The sequence below is a fragment of the Sceloporus occidentalis genome, unplaced genomic scaffold (assembly GCF_023333645.1).
Source record: "Sceloporus occidentalis isolate IW3139 unplaced genomic scaffold, rSceOcc1.0.p SCAF_152, whole genome shotgun sequence".
Lineage (NCBI taxonomy): Eukaryota > Metazoa > Chordata > Lepidosauria > Squamata > Phrynosomatidae > Sceloporus > Sceloporus occidentalis.
In genome coordinates this window covers 1435723-1450309 of record NW_028317132.1, presented here as the reverse complement: position 1 = coordinate 1450309, position 14587 = coordinate 1435723, and the positions used below count along the sequence as shown (strand labels likewise).

Sequence of the window (14587 nt, the reverse complement as noted above, 5' to 3'; positions counted from 1 at the left end):
AACTTCCGCCGGTGCTTCTCCGTTATAGAAGTGCCGGCAACGGAGGTTGTCTGCGCGCATCGCACAGATGCCCACCGGCCGGCCCCGCTAGACACCAGAAAGTCTGGGGGTGCATTGGTAAGTCGGGGGGTGACACTTCTAGGAAGCAGAGTGGGATATCAGGGGGCAGAGTGGCACTTCTAGGGGGCATAAAGCATATCTGGGGGCAGGTGGGCATTTCTAGGGGTCATAAGGCATATCTGGGGGGTCAGAGCATCAAATCTGGGGGCATAAAGCATATCAGGTGTTATAAAGCATATTAGGGGCAGAGTGGCATATCTGGGGGGCAGAGTGGGATATCAGTGGTTATAAAGCATATCTGGGGGGCAGAGTTGCATATCAGGGGGTAGAGGGGCATTATGAATTAAGGGGGACTTTAAAATGGCTATTGGTTTTCTGTTTGTATATAACATATACTGACAAACTGATAGATACCAAAAATGTTAGAATACATGTATTCCTGTTCATTAGATTAAATACTGTTTTACTGTTCCACTAATGTGTATTTTTTCTTTAAAACATTTTTTTTTCTTTAAAATAGCACCAAACTTCAAGGGTGCGGCCTATAATCAGGTGCGGCCTATATTCGAGCCAATACGGTAAATAAGTAAATAAATAAAGCACTCTTGGGACATCACCTCACAAGACGGTGATCCAAAATGATTTTTATTATGTCCATGTTTTAGTTCTCTTCACAAGAACTTTTATCAAGAATATATATATATATATAGATTTATTTATTTTTCATTCTGCAGGTGACTTCATTAACAGTGTTGCCTCAGGACCCTACCTGATCTTGATCTGCCCCTGGCTGCTTGACTTCTCAGGAACTTTCTCAGAGTTTGAGAAAGGAAGAGCAGCCTTCCTGCCCTCCAGCTTCTGTTGTGTCAAAGCACCGCAGAACTGTCGTGATCTGACATGATGAGGAATAACAGTAGATTAATAATGTCTCTTCTCTCCCATCTCCTTGTGAGCGTAAAACTATGTGCAGCAGAAAAAGACAGAGAGTGAAAAGGAGAGACAAGAACCTCAATTTCATGCATTCGTGCGTGAGTGATGTCTCCATTCGCAACACCAGATGGCGGGTACTTCTGTGAGGGAGCTAATGATCTAATGATCTGGCATATTTAGGGGAACCAATAACAGTGCATTTAACCTTCATCTGAAAAAAAACCATCACATAGCTTTCTCTCTGTGGGAGAAACCAGCAGATATCAATTACAGTGCTCGCTGAGCCGATCAGCCGGAATAATCAAAATTAGTTTTAAAAACAATAATTAAACAGACCCCAGGGCAAATTGACAGAGGGAGGATGGAAAACAGCACATACAGTGATGACATCACAGAATGTCAGATTCCTTTCTGTCATAAAGCATCCCCTAAAAACTAAGAGCACGTTTTTAACCCTATGTAAGCTGAATGACTTACTAACACTTTAAAGGTATAGGATCCCCCAAGAGCAGCATAGGCGCCACTTAGTTTTCGTTTTCATATTTATTAACTTTAGTGAGTTTAGGAAGATTCAGTAAGGACATCTTGCCATTATCATTTGAGCTTGTACATTTGCAAATAGCTTGATTAACTTTTTACTCACTTTTTGACTTACATGGGAAATCCACTGGGCTTTTCTACAGCAGTGTCATTAAACATGGTGATAGATGATAATGTTTGGTATTATATATTTAGTGTTAATGATGTGTTCAGATTTTATTCAACAGAAAACAATTTAGCAAACCTTATATGAAAAGAAAGGCTGTTGTTATTTTAAGCTTACTTTAAAAAAAAAAGGAAATTCTACAAGCTTTTTTCTTTTTTTGATTTCTCAGAAGTGAAAAACAACATTTAATGTCACTGTAAGGCAGATGGTGAACTCTTCAAATCAGATCGTCTTATGGGCGAACTTGTGCCACTGCCTCCTTACCAACCTCCATATGAATTTGAAACGATTTTGCTCAGTATATAGATCTCTCACAATTGCGTTTATACATGCGTACAAAACGCCTTATTTAATACACACAATATAACATTGTAAAACTTACACTTTGATTTGTATTTTGTATAAGACAAATGTCTCCATAATGTATTTCTGTTATTTTTTATTTAGAGCTAATAATTTAAGCAGCGCTTCTTATAATACATATATTCAAGAGATGTGACAAAACTAGAATTGACAAACAGATATTGTAAAAGATGTAAGACCCCCATTTTATGAGATTGACTCATTTACTATTCTACATTTATGTGTTCCTTCCCTAAATCAGTTACCTCTGTTATGTATTTGTCATTGTTGAATTTGTGAGGAGATTCGTCTGCTGGTGATGTTGTTTGCATAATCCCATGCCATTGTGTTATGTGCTAATTATTTTAATACTTTCCTGTTTCTTGTGTTTGTCAATTTCCCCTCCTCCAGTAAAGTGGCTATATAAACTATGCCCAGCCTCAATAAAGTGTCTTGCATCCTGACCGGTATGTCTTGACTACAGAATAATACCCCTCTCCAACTCTCAGCTGAACTGGAACCGGTCTTACCCTGCATGTTAACTCTTTCCTGTCCAGATGCCGCATCCTTTTTTACAACAGCACACTCTACTCATATTTTGACAGCATTGCCCCTGTTACCCTTCTCCACCCAGGACAAAATCATGTGCAACTTTCGGAACACTGCTTCAGAAAATCCAAATCTAGTGGAGACTTTATTTATCACAAATCCATTCTATCCATTCTACAGTTCAACAGCTCTACTTTTCCACTCTCATATCCTCCCTTCCAACCCACAACTCCTTTGTTTCACCTTCATCTCCTTTCTCTGTTCCTCCACACCCACACCACAAACCTCTCTCACTGCCCAAGATCTTGCCACCCACTTCAAAGACAAGATTGAAAGTATTAGACGGGTCTTTTTTTCCTCTGCAAACCCCACCTATTCCACCTACCATCACCCCCTACTTTTCACACAGTATTTTCCCTTATAATAAAGAGCAGGCAACTCTTTTTCTTAGTGTTGAATGTGTTAATCACTATTAAATTAGCAAAATACAAAATACATCACAACATGCACCCCTTGTATGCTCCTCAGATAAATCTATATTGCCAACAGGTGTGATAGCTTACAGCAAAAAGGAAGACATAGGACAGATACGTCATACAGTTGGCAGGGGGTCAGCATTCTTGTGCAAGTCTATGGGATGCTAGTAAAGGTCAATTGAAAGTGTTTGTTTACAAGAAACCCCGCATAATGTGCATACCTGGGAACTCTCCGGACCCGGAGATTGCAGGGTAAACACCGGTTCTCCGGGTCAAGTCGCAAATCCTCCGGGTTGTGGGAGTGGGGTCTTGACGCTCCCCGCCCCTTTTCCCTTTAAAAGGGGGTGTTTCCCGCTGCCGTCAGTGGGAACGCCCCCAACGTCAGTGGGACCGCCTCCGACATCAGCAGGAACTCCCACAATGTCAGCAGGAATGCCCCCGGCTTCAGTGGGAACTCCCACTGAAGTCACAGGACCGCCCGCTGACGTCAGTGGGCAGTCCTGGTCACGTCCCGCTACCCGGAGCCAAGAAGTTCGCAGGTATGATAATGTGTCATGTGCATAAACAGCACTCAAACCCAGATATAATTGTTACTGTTCTGGACTTTGTAGAAAAAATAGGTCACTTTTGGAACTTTTATTATGACCCCAAGTTAACCAGTCTTGTGTCCTTTATGATGCATAGTTGAGATAAAAGCAGTCTGCATCTTAGAGTCTTAGAGTCCCTTCTCAGCAGCACATCTGAGTAGGTGAAGGGTAATGAAGATTGCTAATCATCTAATTAAGTTCATTAGTGACCATGCACGCAGCAGCTGACACTGTACTGAACTGCCTGGGATCACAGCAACTTCCTGCAATCTAATTCAGATGTATACTACAGACGGGAGATGGGGTTGCTGGCATATCACATTTGGATAGCAAATACATCCAGGACTCACAGTGACCATAAGTCCTAACATTAGCACTATATCTTCACAACATTTTGTGCATGGAAAGTGTTAAAATACTGGCATTTTAAATGCCGATGGGGTGTCTAGTTTTTAAAAAATGTATGATTTTATGGGGTAAATTGAATTGGCCGGGTTCAAAGTTGTCCCAAAAATAGGACATCAGTACGCATGCATGGGGGTTGTCGTTGTACTCAGGAGACGTTGATGTGTTGTTTCACAGTAACATATACTGGAACCTGTAAATTCATACCTAAAGTAGAATGTATGTGGGGGGAAAAAACACAAAAAAAATACTACAATTGGAACAACATCGCTACGGACGCCCTTTGCTACACCACGTCACTCTTTTGAGGTTACATTAAGCTTGTGGTGGGCAACAGCTAAACACAAGCACCCCAGAAATGTCATGAAGGGTACAAAAAAATAAAATCAGCCATTTTCACAAAGGTGTTAAACCACCTGATCCATTGAAATACGCCCTTGAGAGCTCTCTTACATTCCCATTATATATCATCCCTATCCTCCTTACCTTTTACAGCCTATTTAGTTAATACCTTTTTTAACCTTTTCTTTGATGCACACATGCAGTTATGATATAGTGCAGGCATTAATATCCAGTGGTGTCAAAAATTACCTTATTGAGTTTTACGTACTGTTCTGCATTTTAATGGCTTTATCCCAGAAACTGTCACTGAATGTATACAGTTTGTATGAGTAGTTATATTAACCCCTTAAGGACAATGGGCGGTCCCTAAACCCATTGAAAACAATGCATTTTGTCATAAAGGGGTTATGAAGCAAATTAATACAAGGTGTTCATTTTGCACAATAATGCCAGTTTAAAATGATAAACTTGTGGACCAAAATGCTTGCTCCCCCTTCTCCCCCAAGATTGCTGTCATCTGCATCCCCAGTAAATATTCTTCTGACTTTTATTTAGTTATCTTTACTACTATCCTTCCTCTTGTTTGGGTTTATTTAAACACAACCTAATATATAATATATTATATATTATATATATATATATGTAATACTGTGATCTGAATCAACACAAACAGGTTCATGAAATACTGTGAACAGAAAAAAAAAATGGTGCTGGGGATATCAAGTGTCCTTATATTTACAAAACTAACTGAAAGTTCCTAAAAATGTCAGTTATGTTGAATAATTAATTCAGTCTATAACTTGTCTACAGAAACACTTAAAACGTGTAACTAATGTTCTGTCAGTGCGGTGGAGCTGCGTATTCCATAAAAAAGGTCCCGGATGCATTCAAATCTAAGGTTATTGGTTATCAAGCCACTAATGGCGTATGCAGCTACCAAAAGTCAACAGTATAATGCATTATTCTTGTTCCTGTTTTTATTTATTTTTGCATGTATTTTTGCAGGATGCTGCTACCACAATGAATGATTGCATGAGAGCAGGCCAGGATGTTTTCAAGTATCTCTACAGAGACAATCAAACGGTACAGCAACATATAACATATAACCAAGATGTGTTTATAGAGGAAATGGATTGATGCAAATTAAGTGCCAAAGATTGTTAAAATAAGAAAACTAGGTCATAAAATATCTTAATGTTTTCTAGCTTTAGACACAACCACGATTAATATTGTGTAAAGGTACATCCCATATGTGCTGATTTTCCTATGAATTTGTGTTTTGACTTATTTATCATGACATATTAAATCCAATTTTTTTTTAAAAAACTGCCAGATCTCTCTGAGTTCTTTACTTATTAGTCACACCAATAATGTGCCTGCCACATTATCGTAAGAGGTAACATTTTTCTGTTAAGCAGAACATTAATGTTGCTGTGATGAGTCACAAACAGAACACCTAGATCATTATCACCAAAGATTAAATTTTTAACAACATTTCATAACAATGTTCTATATATTTCCTGTGTATACAGTTTCCTCAAAAGTGTAGATATTATACAGAAATGATAGCGCATCTTAGAGAGAACGCTATGGAGTGTTTCCTTTTCTAAGAGTCCAAAAAGGACAGTTTGATTTATTGATTCATCCAATCAGTGAGGGTGAGATGCAGTCATGGCTAGGCTTACTGATATATAGTAGTTGGATATAGACTCCACTAGCACAATCTGCTCTTATGTTAGCTTTTTGCAAAAAAGGGATTTGTTTGGCACAATATAACGTATTTCTCAAACCAAAATGTTCATTAATAAAAGTAAAACATACATTTCTGATATTTGGTATGGTCATTAATTTTGTATTGTTTGGCCCATGGTAAATGTTTTTTTACTCCCCCACAAAGTCCACACGTTGTCAGTCATCTTTTGACTAATTTTGCTTACTGGGAGTATGGAGTTCCTGGTTCAGTTGGGCTTGAATAGTGGATTCAGATGCTCTTTTCTGTAATGATGTTGGGTTGATACTGGTCTATACTGGTCTTCTGATGGTATGGTCACCGTGATCTTCCTGGTCTTGCTCTCCAATGTTTTCACTAAAACAAATTTGCCATTGAATAAAATGAAACACATACATACTGGAGTTGGTATTCTTTTCTCAGATATGAAAGTTCTCTATTCATTAAAATTATATATATAATATAAATTGTATTTGTAAATTATACACACTTTTGGTTTTATGCTAGGTAAACAAATGTGAACATATGGCCACTTACAGAAATTGGGTGGCTCAAGAGGAACATCTGTATTCAGAAGGAGGCGTCTGGGGCTCCCTAAGCAGTCAATATAACATGACTTGGGAGTTAAGCCCACATGAAGGTCCATGGCGTATCAGGAAGAGAATGCAGCCAGTTTGGAGAATGCCGCAGACTCTGGTAAAGTGCAAGCTTTAGTTTAAACACTTTATGCATTTGGGCATGGGATGACATCCGGGAAGTTCTTGTCCTTGAGGACACCCTTGTTCTGATGCTTACTGGTGCAGTGGTTTGCTTTGAAACTGAGACAGATCTCTGGTAGCCAAGAGCAGTTATTTCTGCCATTGAAGGACACACGGGTGAAGCGGGTGAGATTACACACACAGGCATATATATATATATATATATATATATATATAATGTTAAGTAAGAATCACCTCAGCTTATGTTTGTGGAAGTCTAAACTGTTGTGTAAAACACTACTTGTAATGTACTGTTTGCTCATTGAACAATGCTGTTGAATATGCTGGTGCTCTAAAAATCAATTAAAAAAACTACTAACTTTCCTCCTATTTGCTCACCTATTTGTGTCTTGTGTCTATGTTCCAGAAGGATACGGAGAGCAGGGGAATACGTTCTCTTCAGAGAATGACAAGTCCAGGTATGATAGGTCCATTGAGTTTTCATAAAGAATGTTCTATGATTTATATTACATTATTATAATGATGTTATTAACCCCTTAATGTCAAAGCTCAAAATGCATTGTTTTCAATAGGTTTAGGGACCGCCCATTGTCCTTAAGGGATTAAAAGAGACTAAAACTTGCAAAATAAGTGGTGTCATGTGCAATCCAGAGTTAAAATAATAGATATCCTACCCAATTTCAGCACCTTTCCTACCTTCCTTTCATCTCTCCACTATCCCATGCCTCCTTTTCCATCCTCCATTTATTGTTTCCTTCCTTAACCCCCCTCCTTTTTGTTTTTTACACTTACTTACTGCCATATTTGGTGTTTGGTGGCATCATAAGAAATCAAAATATAGTTTATCAGGGGTGTGTGGAAACACCAAAATAATCCACTCCATCATTATTTATTTTACTATATATTATTATATTAATATTTTACTATATATTAATATAATATTATACTATATAATATTATAACACCCATCTTACCCTGTTAAAGTGTTTCCATACTGTTCTGTTTCCCAAGGATCATTGTAGGTATTTCCTTGCTGTTTGTTCACAACTTAAAGTTCCTTATCTGTCTTTTCTTCAGTGACTTTTAGTGTAAAGCTCACAATTTAGATTGTGTTTCCAATATGCTGTGTAAATGGTCCCTTTTATGTAATATACTACATCTAATGAAGTAACACTGCAATGTACACAGCTGTGCTTGTTGAATTTTTAAGGCACAAGAGTACTTATTATAATTTAATTTTTGATGTTTAATGCACAAGGAGATAAAATGACTTGCCAAATACATACAGCTGCTAGTTTTGGAATTGCTCCAAGTACACCTGCATTTGAATGCAATGTCTATATAAACTATACCAAAGTATGGGGGAAAAGGCTAGAGTAGACTGACCCATAGTTACATTTTTGCTGTAAGAGAAGAGCCAAAATACTTTACCTACAAAAATATCTTCTTTTAGTCTGTAAATTTTTATTCCCATGCATGTCAGCTACTTTGTGCCATAAACTAGAGAGCTGTAGTATATCTTAGCCATGGCATATAGTTGTGGTAGATCAGTTATAGTTAGGGTTCTATGGAACGAGGCCCATCAATCTTCTCTTTCACTAAAACTGTTTTCATAGGTGGCTGGATGAGTGATAGGACTGGGCTGACCTTCTTCCCTGCTCTTCAGGAAGATCTGGAGGGTTCATCGTCTAGAGATCTCTGTATGGAGACACTGAGGATCCTTCAAGAGTTTTCAGAGGGCGAAAAGGTGGTTCTTAGTTAACTGGGAGTACTTATTCTGAAAATGGGTTAACTAACCAAATGCAACTAACTTGATCATGATTGATTGGAGGGTGATTTTGGTCTCAAAAGGGAGAAATGAGAGCAGTCATCATGAAAATGAACAACCCTGGTTAAAGAAATCCCCTTAAAGATTTAATGTGATACAGCTGCACTGGATCTCAAGCATTTACCTAAGTTTATTTATTCTAAAGAAGCTTTACCGCAAACTAGCACTATAAAAAATTTCTGGTCAGTGTTTCGTTGTATGTCATATTTGGAAAGTTAATTACCATTATAGTTAGAAAACTGCTGAACATAGGAGGTGAAATTAACTGAGGAATGATGCAGATAAGTCTCCAGATGGTGTGAATTTCTCAGTAGTTTCCATAACTAAAATATCTCCCTGCTGAGAGAAAGGTCGTGTGTGTGTCTCTCTCGCTACCCTTGGTACTATAATTACTATATGTCAGCCTGAGGCTTGATGTTCCTGTGTTTGCGATTCACAGACACAGATGACAGTGGAGCCTGTTACACACAACAGGACCTGTCTGTTATGCTGTATTCAGTAACTTTTATGTGTAACAGGATGTGCACCTGAGACTAGGCATGGGTCACAATCGTCTTTGCCAGTGCATATCTCTGTAAGTGACCATTAAAGAAAGACAGGGACTGGAGACCAGTACAGTTATATGTTCCAGTGTGTGGTTTTAAATTGTATTTAATCAATGACAATTGGATTTACTTGAACCCAGTAAGGTTTGAGGGTTTACTGCAGCTAAAAAAAAGTTTCACACACATTGCTGTCTTTTGTCTGCAGATCTCATTCAAGATGTCTGTGGTTTTTGTAGAGGGGCACGTGATCTTAGAAGGGGCTCTTCTCTTCGGAAAAAAACATTTTTACCTATGCCCTCACTTTATCTTGTCCTCCTCTGGGGAAGTTACGTGCACCAGTCATGGAGTCTCAAGGTAGTGTATAATCCAAAAGCCTTAAAACACTCTGTGGAGGACATGTGTTTGTGGGCCATGATATTACTGTTTTCTGTGATAAAACTTACTGGTTTAGCAGAGGGTGAATATCAATTATACTCAGCTATTAAATCCAGTCCAGTTTTCAGACCTGTCCCCTCGGGAGCAAATACTACAGATATCTGCTACATCCAATAAAAGTGCTAAATGACTGCTTTTTCAACAGTGTTATGTCTTGATAGGGAAGTGATACAGGTGATGTATGTCGAAAACTGGATTGAGCAGGGGTTAAAATGAGCAGACAATGAGCCAGACATTTTTGTTTATTTCAGTTATGGGGAAAATAACTATACTAGAGAAATAATTTCCACTTATGACTGTTAACACTGTACACAGTCCACTTCAATGAGAGACTTTCTGGTACTAGATCGTAGGGTAAAGCTACAGTAGGAGATATTTTCTGTCCAGCAGGGATAGTGTAGAAAGAAACAGTAGAGCAGTTGTTCCATCGGCTGCTCACGTTTGAAGAATGTTTACTTATGTTTTCTTTGGACACATGCATACCTTTTCTATGTAGTTATTTACAGTAATTGATTGTGTTATCTACTACTGGAGATGCATAGATACATCTGTTATTAAATGTCTGCATCACTGTTGTCATCGCTTTCAGCATTCAGGATCCCTTCATATATGATCTGTGCTATAAGGATAAGCCCAGCACATACACCAAAAATCTAGTAGAGAATCTGGAATCATCTGAGATTGCATTATCTCTTGGAAGAGAGGCTGAACCAGTGACTCCATGGGCAGAGCGTTTCTCATACCATGAAGTGATGGACTTGCAGCCCAGGCATTTCCTCATGCAGGTATTACTGTATAATTTTTAATTAATCCATACACTTTCATCTGGTGGCAACACATCACTGGACTTATACCTTATTTCATCTGGGAGCAGCAAAACAATGACTTATACTTGTTTTTTTTAGGAAATCGCTATGGAAATATTTGTCATGAATAGAACTACTACGTTTCTTGTCTTTCCCAATGGAGATTTGACTGCAGCAATGAAATGGTAACTCTCAGCTGTTCCTCAGTCTTCTCTCTTTACAATTAGACATTTCATTTTAATTCCTTGCCACCCGTTTACATTTTCCACTCTCAAACAAACATGGCAAGATTATGGCTCTGCTTAGTCTGATTGCTAATGATCAAGTCATGTATAAGGAGAAGTATATGATATGATGCTTTTGATGTCTTGGACAAGTGTACAGTAAATACCCTATGTGAGAGTTAACAGGCTGCTGGCTTGTGAGAATTAATGAGTGGCTAGGCATATAATACATGCCAAATTCACCATTCAGTAAGTGACTCCTAGCTTCCACGGTTTGTTGCAAGTTTGGTCCTCCATAGATTCAGGCGAGGATTGAAAACTTAAGAAGCTTAAATTTCACAAACAATTGTTTCCCCAGTGAGAAGAACAAAGTTGAGGACATTAGGCCTTTTGTTCAACTGGAGACACAGTCAGTGGACAAAAATGTTACTTTCAGAGCTGTTTGGCGTCTTGGTACTGGAGGCCTGATTGTAGACTTAGGTTCACCAATTCTCATCATATAGTTATCCTGATAGATAAGCTAGATTATATAGCAGAGTTATATTTTACATGGAACATCTCAATAAAATGATTTTCTTTCTATTATTAATCATTCTGCTCATTTTGTTTCATCTGTCGTTTGTTTTGCTTGGAATTTAGGGTTAATTTACACTCTTATGGTAAGCTGTTACATGATTTTGTTCAATTCTTAGCAGTTATTTTGCTTGTGATTATTAAGATAATATGCACCTTATGTTTTCAAATTGTATATTCCTTTCTATTGTATCTGATTCTTTTTATTCTGCTTAGGTTTCAGTCTCTAATTCCATCTTTCAAACAAAAAGACGTTGTGGAGGATCTCCAGGATATTAGGTAGGCTTCTAGCAGTATATGAACCCTTACATACAAATGCCCACCTTTCATAATTTTTTATTTTAAGCTTATTTACTTACCAAGAATCCTGTGCCCATGTCATCAACATAATTCCGTTTTTTGTGTTAATTTAGATTATCACTTAAAGGCTTCTAATTTTAATAAAACTCTATACTTTATCTTGCATGTGAAGCAAATAATAATTTGGTGTAGCCACTAATATGATGTAGCATTCCAGTGAGAAGCACTGTTAGAACACTAATCTGACCTCTTCCTCTGTTCACTGTGAGTGACCCCACTCAGAAGTATCAGCTTTACCACATGTGCATGTATCAACTGGCATAAGATGTGGGAATACAGTTTAAAAGAGAGAGAAAGGAAAAGCCTAAAATAGCTATTTGGTGGCCATGTTCTATACAAACCACTGGTAAGTTCCAGTGATGGCTCATTGAGTGTTCCAGGATGCCCCATGCACATGCGCACAAAGCACTCCTACCAGATTCTTTAATGTCTAGAATGTGTGAAAATGTATTCATTTTAAATGTAACATCTACGCAGTCTTTTAGCAGTAGTGGTTTTTAATCAATTCCATTGAAGCTTTTTAGTGGTTGCAATGTAGGATGTGCAAAACCATATTTCAATTTATCCAGAGGGGTTCTGGAATGGAGTCCAGGATGTTATAATTATAAAGATGCAGCCAATATATTGAATATTGGCTGCATCTTTGCATTGTAGGTGCCATAGGGTTATCCACTACTATACCATTAGGGTATTTTGATGTTGATGTGGTCACTTTTAGTTTTCACAAGGGCACTGAATTGTTGTTTGTTCTGCCTAAATGTTGTAAAATAAAAAAAGTGTTTTCTCTTTTTAATTATCTGCTTTCTTAGAATGCTGGGTGGGATTTTTAGATACTGATCTATGTAGCTGCCTCATCGCCCCACTTTTGCGGGCATTGGGGATCATGGAACGGTTAGGGAGATCTCCAGGCTATTTAGGTAAGGTGGGCAGATGACCACACACCAGCTCTGCCTCTCTCCACCTTTTCTCACACCCCAATACATGTGTCCTGATTTGACATTTTGACTGAAATATCTGTGTATGTGCTTTCATAGTGCTCCTTGTAAAGCTCCCTGGGACTCTAACACTGGGGACAACTCTGCTCTTTGTGAAATGGCTGTATTCACTAGAATTATGACCGCGTTACCAGTTCTGTAAGGTTTCGCCATGCAGCCAACTATATCAGGTTATGACATGCTTTCTTATAATGAATAAATCTAACATCTGCAGGCCAACTGAATTTTCTAATCATTGGCTCTGCTATATCACCTGTGGTATGCATTCTTGCTGAAAACCAGCATTGACAGGTCATACCAATCATGACCTGTAGTGTCCCTACTTCAGTGTGGCTACCAGACACTCAAAACTCAAAAAGGGGCTTATTTTATTATTGGTCAACATAATTATAAAATTCTGAGTTTAGCTGAACATTCTGACTCTTCAACCTGTGCATAATATAAGTACAAATCTGATGGGCTTGTCATGTAATAAGCACCAGTTGATCCAGTTGTGTAATGCACAGTGAAACCAGTGAGCTCATGGGTTAGTGAGTTTAACCTTATGCTGGACATAAATACTTTTTCTATCCCAGCTATCAGAGCATTGCATTTATGATATGATGTCGGTATGATGTCGTACTATAATGACTGTTCACTATGCTGCGGATGTTCATTTTGGTTGCAATACTTTTAGGCACCTATTGGTTAATTAATATTATTATTATAAATTCCGTAGCACTGTACAATGGGTAGACAGGACATAACAAGTAGTATGTAACATAACAAATTGACTTACAGAGACAACAGGTGAGGATGGCCCTGCTCAAACGAGCTTACAACCCTGCCTAGATTTACTACTAACAAATTAATGATACCAAATACAATGTAGATTGGTGGCAATGTAAATTTTATGTAAGTTGAATGATGGATGCATCCCCCCCTTACCTCAGATCACACATTCATATGTGCGGTTTTATGTTTTAATCTTTAGCACACTTTTCATTTCTAGTTCCCGACACTGTCATTTTAGCTCCCTGTAAATTCCCATTCTAGTTTTACGCAAATGTTGTTCCTCTGCTAGTCCTGCAATTTCTGCCCCTATACCGTCACACTCAGAATCTTCATCTTTACTAGAATTCTTTGACAATGGAGTTGGGTATCACCATGTTGGTGAAATTGCACCTCCTCAATGCAGATGACTCAATGCTCTTTATCTTGCTCCTGTCCTGCTGGCACATGGTCATGCATGGATTACACAAGTCCTTCTTGTTGACCAGGTAAAGATCCCCCACTCTACGAATAGTATCCTGTTCTTCAGCCTCTTGCTCCTCACGGGTAGGTGGAATGGGATTTCTCTTGGTGTTTAGCTTCTTTAGTTTGGGAAGTTTCAAGAGATTTGTGGGCACAGAAGTAAGGTGATTATCAAACAAACCCACTTCCTTCAGCTCTTTCAAGGCCCCCACATTGGAAGGTAGCATATCAATGGCATTGAGCCCAAGGTTAAGATGGCAGAGATTCTTCAGATGGCCTAGTTCCATTGGGACACCCTTTGTGGTCAGCTTGTTGTTGCAAACATTGAGATACAGCAGTGCTTGGAGTTGGCCGATGGACTCTGGGAGCTTATCAATCTGATTACTGTGTAGGTCCAGCCACCGTAAATTCTGGAAGCGATGTATCCAGTCAGGCACCTTTTTTATTTGGTTTCTGCTGAGATCCAACTCTTCCACATCACAGAGCTTTAAAAGGCACTTTGGAATCGCTACAATGCCCATTTTAGAAAGATCAAGTCTGCGTTTTCCATCCAGTGTAATTTTGATGCTGTTTTTTGCAATTTTCAATGTGATTTTTTTACCCTTAGGGCCTTTTGCCTTGGGCATCTTCCTGGAAAAAAACATAAAAAATTGCTGTGAAGCTATGTGCTTACAACATGCAGAGAAGTATATATATATATATATATATATATATATATATACTAAACAACAGTTGACTCCATT

At 38.4% G+C, this 14587-nt stretch overlaps 1 protein-coding gene across 1 annotated transcript in view; it reads left to right on the top strand.

The window, feature by feature from the left end:
* The window catches only part of WDFY4 (WDFY family member 4), a 171677-nt gene that overhangs the window by 103907 nt on the left and 53183 nt on the right, over window positions 1-14587 (top strand). Inside the window, exons 33-40 of the mRNA XM_089500353.1 lie at window positions 5403-5480; window positions 6634-6822; window positions 7252-7303; window positions 8462-8592; window positions 9424-9572; window positions 10243-10438; window positions 10559-10644; window positions 11473-11535. Of these exons, the coding sequence (XP_089356479.1) occupies window positions 5403-5480; window positions 6634-6822; window positions 7252-7303; window positions 8462-8592; window positions 9424-9572; window positions 10243-10438; window positions 10559-10644; window positions 11473-11535 (944 nt within the window). The remainder of the gene's footprint in view (window positions 1-5402; window positions 5481-6633; window positions 6823-7251; window positions 7304-8461; window positions 8593-9423; window positions 9573-10242; window positions 10439-10558; window positions 10645-11472; window positions 11536-14587) is intronic.